The 10,414-nt window shown below is 42.8% G+C and overlaps 1 protein-coding gene across 1 annotated transcript; it reads right to left on the bottom strand.

The window, feature by feature from the left end:
* Window positions 1–3,445: 3,445 nt before the first annotated feature.
* LOC124131948 (glutathione S-transferase theta-3-like) lies at window positions 3,446–8,998 on the bottom strand. Its single transcript, XM_046495482.2, has 4 exons — window positions 8,827–8,998; window positions 7,212–7,299; window positions 5,803–5,956; window positions 3,446–4,071 (listed from the first exon to the last, which is right to left on the bottom strand). Exons 1-4 carry the CDS (start codon window positions 8,936–8,938, stop codon window positions 3,733–3,735), a joined length of 693 nt encoding a protein of 230 aa, XP_046351438.2. The 5' UTR covers window positions 8,939–8,998; the 3' UTR covers window positions 3,446–3,732.
* Between the last annotated feature and the right edge of the window lie 1,416 nt (window positions 8,999–10,414).

Below are 10,414 nucleotides of genomic sequence, written 5' to 3'. Positions count from 1 at the left end.
GTGTGACACAGTGCTGTCAGTCTAAGTTCAGACACTGTCCTTGTGTGACACAGTGATGTCAGTCTAGGTTCAGATATTGTCCTTTAGTGACAGTGATGTCAGTCTTGGTTCAGACTCTGTCCTTGTGTGACACAGTGATGTCAGTCTCGGTTCAGACACTGACCTTGTGTGACACAGTGATGTCAGTCTAGGTTCAGACACTGTCCCTGTGTGACACAGTGATGTCAGTCTAGGTTCAGACACTGTCCCTGTGTGACACAGTGATGTCAGTCTAGGTTCAGACACTGACCTTGTGTGGCACGGTGATGTCAGTCTAGGTTCAGACACTGTCCTTGTGTGACACAGTGATGTCAGTCTCGGTTCAGACACTGACCTTGTGTGACACAGTGATGTCAGTCTAGGTTCAGACACTGTCCCTGTGTGACAAAGTGATGTCAGTCTAGGTTCAGACACTGTCCCTGTGTGACACAGTGATGTCAGTCTAGGTTCAGATATTGTCCCTGTGTGACACAGTGGTGTCAGTCTAGGTTCAGGCACTGACCTTGGGTGACACAGTGATGTCAGTCTAGGTTCAGACACTGACCTTGTGTGACACAGTGATGTCAGTCTTGGTTCAGACACTGACCATGTGTGACACAGTGCTGTCAGTCTAGGTTCAGACACTGTCCTTGTGTGACACAGTGGTGTCAGTCTTGGTTCAGACACTGTCCTTGTGTGACACAGTGGTGTCAGTCTTGGTTCTGACACTGACCTTGTGTGACACAGTGATGTCAGTCTTGGTTCAGACACTGTCCTTGTGTGATACAGTGGTGTCAGTCTAGGTTCAGACACTGACCTTGTGTGACACAGTGATGTCAGTCTAGGTTCAGACACTGACCTTGTGTGGCATGGTGATGTCAGTCTTGGTTCAGACACTGACCATGTGTGACACAGTGATGTCAGTCTAGGTTCAGACACTGTCCTTGTGTGACACAGTGGTGTCAGTCTTGGTTCAGACACTGTCCTTGTGTGAGACAGTGGTGTCAGTCTTGGTTCAGACACTGACCTTGTGTGACACAGTGATGTCAGTCTTGGTTCAGACACTGTCCTTGTGTGACACAGTGGTGTCAGTGTAGGTTCAGACACTGACCTTGTGTGACACAGTGCTGTCAGTCTAGGTTCAGACACTAACCTTGTGTGACACAGTGATGTCAGTCTAGGTGCAGATACTGACCTTGTGTGGCACGGTGATGTCAGTCTTGGTTCAGACACTGACCTTGTGTGGCACAGTGATGTCAGTCTAGGTTCAGACACTGTCCTTGTGTGGCACAGTGGTGTCAGTCTAGGATTCAGATATTGCCGTTAAGTGACAGTGATGTCAGTCATGGTTCAGACACTGTCCCTGTGTGACACAGTGATGTCAGTCTACATGGTCTAGGTTCAGTCACTGTCCTTGTGTGACAGTGATGTCAGTCATGGTTCAGACTCTGACCTTGTGTGACACAGTGATGTCAGTCTTGGTTCAGACACTGTCCTTGTGTGACACAGTGCTGTCAGTCTAAGTTCAGACACTGTCCTTGTGTGACACAGTGATGTCAGTCTAGGTTCAGATATTGTCCTTTAGTGACAGTGATGTCAGTCTTGGTTCAGACTCTGTCCTTGTGTGACACAGTGATGTCAGTCTCGGTTCAGACACTGACCTTGTGTGACACAGTGATGTCAGTCTAGGTTCAGACACTGTCCCTGTGTGACACTGTGCTGTCAGTCTAGGTTCAGACACTGTCCCTGTGTGACACAGTGCTGTCAGTCTAGGTTCAGACACTGTCCCTGTGTGACACAGTGATGTCAGTCTAGGTTCAGACACTGACCTTGTGTGGCACGGTGATGTCAGTCTAGGTTCAGACACTGTCCTTGTGTGACACAGTGATGTCAGTCTCGGTTCAGACACTGACCTTGTGTGACACAGTGATGTCAGTCTAGGTTCAGACTCTGTCCCTGTGTGACAAAGTGATGTCAGTCTAGGTTCAGACACTGTCCCTGTGTGACACAGTGATGTCAGTCTAGGTTCAGATATTGTCCCTGTATGACCCAGTGGTGTCAGTCTAGGTTCAGACTCTGTCCCTGTGTGACACAGTGATGTCAGTCTAGGTTCAGACACTGTCCCTGTGTGACACAGTGATGTCAGTCTAGGTTCAGATATTGTCCCTGTGTGACACAGTGGTGTCAGTCTAGGTTCAGACACTGACCTTGTGTGACACAGTGATGTCAGTCTAGGTTCAGACACTGACCTTGTGTGACACAGTGATGTCAGTCTTGGTTCAGACACTGACCATGTGTGACACAGTGCTGTCAGTCTAGGTTCAGACACTGTCCTTGTGTGACACAGTGGTGTCAGTCTTGGTTCAGACACTGTCCTTGTGTGACAGTGGTGTCAGTCTTGGTTCTGACACTGACCTTGTGTGACACAGTGATGTCAGTCTTGGTTCAGACACTGTCCTTGTGTGATACAGTGGTGTCAGTCTAGGTTCAGACACTGACCTTGTGTGACACAGTGATGTCAGTCTAGGTTCAGACACTGACCTTGTGTGGCACAGTGATGTCAGTCTTGGTTCAGACAATGACCATGTGTGACACAGTGATGTCAGTCTAGGTTCAGACACTGTCCTTGTGTGACACAGTGGTGTCAGTCTTGGTTCAGACACTGTCCTTGTGTGACACAGTGGTGTCAGTCTTGGTTCAGACACTGACCTTGTGTGACACAGTGATGTCAGTCTTGGTTCAGACACTGACCATGTGTGACACAGTGCTGTCAGTCTAGGTTCAGACACTGTCCTTGTGTGACACAGTGGTGTCAGTCTTGGTTCAGACACTGTCCTTGTGTGACACAGTGGTGTCAGTCTTGGTTCAGACACTGACCTTGTGTGACACAGTGATGTCAGTGTTGGTTCAGACACTGTCCTTGTGTGACACAGTGGTGTCAGTCTAGGTTCAGACACTGACCTTGTGTGACACAGTGCTGTCAGTCTAGGTGCAGATACTGACCTTGTGTGGCACGGTGATGTCAGTCTTGGTTCAGACACTGACCTTGTGTGGCACGGTGATGTCAGTCTAGGTTCAGACACTGACCTTGTGTGGCACAGTGATGTCAGTCTAGGTTCAGACACTGTCCTTGTGTGACACAGTGCTCTCAGTCTAGGTTCAGACACTGTCCTTTTGTGACAGAGTGATGTCAGTCTAGGTTCAGATACTGTCCTTGTGTGACACGGATGGGTGTCAGTCTAGGTTCAGACAGTGTGCAACATCGCTATGATGTCAGTCTAGGTCCAGATGATAAATTCTGATCACACAAGAAACCAAAGCTCTATTCACCAAGATCTCCAAATGGTAAGATAAACTGACTAAAACCCTGTTCTGCCCTGTCTAAACTTTCCCTTCATGTCTGAGTAAGTGAATTAAGACGACTTCATATTTGAGGTATATCAATTTATTGGTCATACACTTCTTTATCACAGTAGTGTCACATATTGAATAACTGACATTCAACTGTCATGATGAAACACAGATAATATACTTCTGTGGACAAACAATATATAATCAAATGATCAATTACTCAATTCACTTGAATCATGAGTACACTTTGTTATTAAGGGCAGCCCCTGGCAACACAGGCTGTGTTACAGTTCCACGTTTGTTTACTGCCATATGAGTCGAAGCACAACACATTCTGATTATTGTCACCTCTGGATCATGTCTTCAAAGATTAGATCTGAGTGAGGACTTGGTCACATCACGGGCTCGATACACCATCTTGGAGGACTCGTCAAACACAGACTGATGCCGCTCTCGCACTCGCTGCATCCAAGCTTTCACGGTGGGGCTGCTCTCATACAGGTTCTCCTCTTGTACGGCGTACAGCTGCATGAGTTCACAAGCTCCGAGTATGTCCGCTATAGAGATGTCATTCCCACACAGGAATGGCTGTGATTTGAGGAAATGTGTTTCAATACCGGTGACAGCTTTACGAACCAGTTTGCGATATTTCTCCACCTTACCCATGTCAATTGGTTGATTCTTTGCCCTGGGGATTATGAGCTGCAAACAAATATATTTAGTGATACACAAATTAATATTCAAAATATTTTGATTCCAAAAACTACATCGACACCATCATTCGAAATAGTGACCACTGTGGTCTACAATCTTCCTCAGGGGAGACAATCAATACTTAAATTCTACAGAAATTTTCAAGTATATTCCATTTGGTACAGATCAGAGGATGGCGTGTTTAACGTACTGTACTTGGAAATTGAGCCGGGAAGCGAGCCTTATTTTGTGATTTTAATGCAGCATTATGCAAGGCTGTGCACAGATGTACATGGAATAACTCTTGAATTCCTAATTATTATTTAAATAACATAATGTTTCCATTAAGAATGGGAAAACAGTTAGTAACCAGGGAAAATAGTTGGTAACCAGAAATGACAATTGCTCCCTTATAGGGGAGACAATCTACCCCAACCAAGGGGAGACAATATGGTCAAACTCAGGGGAGATAATCAATAGTCAAATTCAATCTCTGACAACTGTCACCTCCCTCTTGGATGCAAATAGGTCTCTTTTGGGCACAAGAAATCCAAATACTACTGCTACTACTTCTTACCCCCTTACAGATGACCAATCTGTAACATACTTGATCCCAAACATAAAAACTGAACAGGGGTCACAAGTACTATCAATTCATGTTGCAATTCTGCATCAAAAAGGTTTCAAAAAGTGTGGAGCCAAACAAACAGGCAATGACATAACCTCACTTGACTTTCAGTCAGAGGAGCATAAAAAAGAACCTCCTCAAATATCAATAACCAGTGTGTGTTCCATTGGACACAAATGATTATGTGGATTTTGGAATGATCGAAGCAAATTTCGTTCAAGCAGGGATACCAACCCTTATCGAAGCTTTGGAGAAATTAGGGGGAAAAAAAAGTAATTTCATGTGAAAAAACATAACATTAACTTTTTTTAGAAGGGTCATCACCTTTGAGAAGCAGTTTCTCGCTACGACATTTTCGTTAGGCCTAAACATGTGATAGCTCCTTGCAATCATAAAATTCAACATGTGGCACTAATTAACTGTTTTTCAGAAAGAAATAGTGGAGTTTCAAGTTCAAAAGTAATGTCAGTGTACATGCAATTAGTTCCCTGTCAGCACAATGATTGATCAATATGATACGAGTGTGTTTTACATGACAACCACTTAGAGACCTTGTATCAACACAATGTGAATAGAAAGCATGGCTCTCAATGGTCTTGTTGTTGAATACTTCATGTCACCATTAACAATTTCCTCCCTGTGATATTTTATGCATGTAAATAGTTCATGAAGAAAATTGACTAAATTTATTTGACTACTTCTGGACTTGGAATATTTAAGGACTTTTTTGCTTTTTTAAAAAAGGAAATAAAAACGAAACGTGTGGCTGACTTTGTCATAATAAGGGGGATGCCTGAGAACCAAGATTATTATTGTTTTTAGCCTTAGAGAAGGACAAGCATAATAAATTAATTGGACAATTTTAGGCTCAAAATTGTAACTATTTGAATAGACAAAATAGTAATGGTTGACATTTCCAATTGAAGCATATTTTAACAAACTACATTCAAGACTAACTCTATACTGAGAACATCTGAGATAAACAAAAATAAAAAAGTTCATCAATATTTGAAATAAATGATTTCTGAGATAAACAATTTATAGGACAAATAATGTTTATGAGAAGTGAGTTTGAGAGAAGGGGAGGTAACTGTGGTGATGATGATACTCACAAGTTCTCGGAAGAGCATGGCAGCACTGCCTCTTGTGTTCAGGTGCTGCCAGTTGCAGTATTCATCAATCTTTGCCTGGGCTCGGAGGTCAGTGCGTGGGTACCAGTGATCAGGAACGTTGTATTTACAGGAAAGGTACTTCAGAATGGCCACACTGAAAAGAAGGATTAGGTAGACAGAAAAGACCACAGCCATACAGTGTCTGACAACAATATTGCCAGGCTGCCATCGGGACATACAGACTTAAGAACCTGAGGCCCTGCCTAAACTCTTCAGGCCCTCACTTAAAAACTGCAGCTCATTGTACAAATAAATCAACACAAAAATGTACTGCAGGCCATAAGGACCCATACAAGTTTGAAACTACGGGCCCAATACAATATAAATGTGAATCATTCAGAGCGGACACGCTTAAGCATTATAAACTGCTCTAATTTTAGGTTCAAAATTCAAAGGTCATAAAGATCAACTACATTCTTGAATGTAATTTTCCCAAATACATTCTGAGTGAATTAAGAATGTTATTCAATGCTGCTATGTGATTGCAAATAATTTAATTCTGGATGAGTGAGTGAGTGAGTGAATTGGGTTTATTGCCCCTTTTAACATTATTCCAGTTCTATCACGTGTGTCAGCTTAATGTGGGAGGAAAGCCCGAAGTGATGCAGGTGTCAAACGTTTACCACTTTGGTGAAACCCACAAGCACGGGTATGGTGCTGACAAACCTAGAAACATAATCAGGGTGAACCGGGATTCGAAACCACGATCAAAGGTTTCTGGCGTGCCCAAAGGACGAAGCTCTGCACAGCAAATAGGGAGCGCCTTAGACAACTGGGCCACCCGTGCCCCTCTGAATGAGATAAACCAATGGTTGAAATAATGAGCGACATTCAACAATGTGAGGGTAAGGACATGTAATCAACCAGGCCACTGAATCTGACCACACAATCCATATTAGTTGCCTCCAATGACAAGGATAGCATACTTGGAACCCTTCATTGGGTTGAACCAAATGTCATATATTTAAAAAACAATTATTTGCATGCAACAAACACTTTGTGAAAACATGTAGAATCTTAAAGCAATCCTTATTATCCTTATCATGTTCTTGAGTATTAGAGGGGCGGTCGGGTAGCCTAGTGGTTAAAGCGTTCGCTCGTCACGCAGAAGACCTGGGTTCGATTCCCGACATGGGTACAATGTGTGAAGCCCATTTCTGGTGTCCCCAGCCGTGATACCAGTATTTTGGTTGTACTTAGAGCAAGTTACTTGAAATTGTATAAGTCACAATTTAACTTTTCATTATTTTTAACTAGATGGTAAGTAACATCAAATATGTCAGTCTGGATTATGGCCTATGATGAGCTAAAAGATTAATGAAAATATAAAACCCAGTAGAGTACCATACCTCTCTGTCAAAACAAATCCATTATCATCAATAACTGGCACCAGCTTGAAGGGGTTGATTCTTGCATATTCCTCTGAGAAGTGTTCTCCTGTAATAAAGTAGCACAAAAACCAGCATGGATTACAGTGAGTCAGAAATATTATCATAACAGTCATAATTATCCCAATAATATCATGTCCACCACAGCACTCTGTAAATAAGTGGTACATCACGGCAAGAGTGAGTGAGCATGGTTTTACACCACTTTGGGCAATATTCCAGCAATATCACGGCAGGAGACACCAGAAATAGGCTTCACACATTGTACCCATGTCGGGAATCCGGGTCTTCGGCGTGACGAACGCCTCAACCACTAGGCTACCCGCCCGCCCCTGTACAGGCCAGACAAACGAGTGGTTGACAGACAGGGCTGGGACGGGTAACTGGTATGGGTCCTGAGTAGGATCCGGGTACCCACAGGACTACCTGGACCAGTGGTTCATCACGTGATATGTTCCTTAAATAAAATAACAATAGAAGTTGCTTATGTTTGCATTTTTTCTGACTATTCATGCAATTTTTCTGAATTTTATATGCTTGAGTAAAGATAAAACTTCAGTCAACTTCAGTGTATGCATGCTCTGAACGTTACATACATGTGTATCTAAATAGTATTTGCCAAGGCTTGGGTAAAACAATTTCCAATTGGACATTATGTACCAAACTCTTGAGACCTTCAGTGGGGTCCTATAGCTGGGTAGGGTCAGGTTATCGGGGGTCAAGTACCTGGGTAGTAAATATGGACTTGTCCCAGTCCTACTGACAGGGTAATCACACAGAAATAGTCAACAATACTTTCAGTCAGCTGGGATAGTTGGGTTTTAACACTTAGACAGTATTTATAGTTAATAACAACTAATATCAGATAGGTCACAATGATCTGTTGGAGCAAGGTTTGTCAGATGGTCAAGCTTATATCCACACCCAGTCACTACGATCGTATGCCTTTCATGCCTATGAACTTGAGGAAAAAGATAATGAAACTTTTCAGAGGTTTTTAAAATGAAACTATAATAAATGTCGTCATAATGAGTGAGTATGGTTTTATGGTTTAGTAATATTTGAAAAATATCACGACTGTGGACATCCGAAATAGGCTACACACGTTGTACCCATGTCATATTGATGAGTGGGATTTATTAATGATCATCTCATATATACAAGAGCATGTCTTTGTTAGACTAGGACTAGTTAATTTGGTAAAATTAACGTCTGTCATCACTGTCAAGTGCCGCAAGTCCCAGTCTCCTAGTTCCTGTACTAAACTTTAGAGTTTTGCAGGGTTTTACCTTGACCTATAAAGTACTGTACTGTTAAATGGAATAATTACTTTAATGACAGGAACTTTATATTTCTTGTGAAGAATTTTGGTACAATAAATATTATTGTGCGTCCCTCGGGACGCAATGTCAAGTTTCCTGTGTCCATTCTTTACATTTCTGCGTCACGTAAAACCCCTGTCTTAGCGGCTGCTGCAACATTATGCTGGGTACAAATTCCATTACAGGTGAACATATTTCAATACAACTTTTGTCAAATAGAGTGTCATGCAAAACTGCTTCCGTTCGTGCCATACCTTTTCGTAACGCAAGTATTTTATCTTCAAACGGTATCTTGTTTAACTTCAGAAACATATAAACAGCCCTCGATGGCTGAGACATCAAATCATAGTACACTTTCAACGCCATATTTTCCGTAGATTAGTTCCCGAATCCTCCACTAAGTGTCGCTGCCCTCCATTCCAGGTGACCTTTGATCGCAAGTTCTCGTCGACTCCCCATGCGCGTCGTCAACTTGCGCCAAGTATATTTCGATATAAGACGGGACCAAGCTTAGCTCCTCACAGCGATAGCCCATTCATGAAGCTCTCAACACCGGGAGTGCACTCTCCTACCCAGAGTTCCATGCGGCCGGCAGCCAGCCAGCATAGTAGGCTGGTTCCCGGCTCCCTATGCACGTCGTCAACTTGTGATATTAGAGACGGGCCCAGCTTAGCCAGCATAGTACCTCTGCCACAGGCCAGCGCCATGTGACGATTCGTCACATCTTACACACTCCAATTAAGCAAATAAATAAACTCATATCCTCGTGTCATGGAAGTTCTATCACTTACGAAAAGTCGCTGAATATTCATAGTAACATTCATATAATCTTTCTTTCAAATATCTTACCTGTGAACTTGTTTATTTATGACAAACATTTCCCAAATCCAGGGATTTTCCATTGAAATTGACACTCGCAGCCCTCTCACTGTCAACAGAAGTGACCCAGAAATCTACGTCACACAAGTTCGATCATTTGATTGGTTGGCTTGTCGCATAACCGGGATGACATGTATGGACGATCTCTTGTGTCAAAATCTGAATTAGAACAGTCCACAGTTGTTTTATGATATCTTTGTCCATCAAACGTTCATTTTATGTTTTAATATTGAAAAAAAGATAATATGAAAAGTCACAAATATCCAGATTAATTACAAGGTTGATGCAGGGAGTTATTCTTCAGGCTCATCATGACAGGGGCATCAAAACTCAGAATGTCAACGCACAACACGAACTGGCGTGCAGAAACGTAAATGTGTCCAGTGCTGACATGTAGGGTGGGTACATGGTGTCCAGGGCTGACATGTAGGGTGGGTACATTGTGCCCAGGTTGTAATGATCAGTGAGACATTAGCTCGAACCTCATCAGGTACAAATTGGTTACATTTGCAGCAGAGTTCGTCATCACTTGTCACATCACTATCGTACGAATCATAACTATCGTCCTGATGCGCCTTGGACCGTGAAGTTCCAGAAGTACTTGCATTCGTTGCAGTGACAGTAGTGTTTTTTTTAAAAGGTTAACTCGGTTTAGGTGCTTGCTTTCCTTTTTTGGGTGCCAATTTCACAGTCTGGTGGGAAATAATTTTATTCAGAATGCCGTCTTCGGTGATGGCCTTGCCCCCGACAACAGCGCTCAGAACGTTTCTCTTTTTAGTAGGCACAGCTTTTTTGAAAAGTACAGTCGTCTTGTCTTTAAATAATCCTGCTACATCATTGCCCTCAGTAGGTGAAGTGGCATCCTTGTCCCCAACTGGCACACATGAATCAATAACACCAGTATAAGGATGCAGCAAACGTTCAGTCGACTTAAAAACTGTTGATGGCGCAAAGTTGATATTG

The sequence above is a fragment of the Haliotis rufescens genome, unplaced genomic scaffold (genome assembly GCF_023055435.1).
Source record: "Haliotis rufescens isolate VD_foot unplaced genomic scaffold, xgHalRufe1.0.p SCAF_15, whole genome shotgun sequence".
Classification (NCBI taxonomy): Eukaryota; Metazoa; Mollusca; class Gastropoda; order Lepetellida; family Haliotidae; genus Haliotis; species Haliotis rufescens.
The sequence above is the reverse complement of the archived record's forward strand: the minus strand, read 5'-3'. Positions and strand labels throughout refer to the sequence as shown.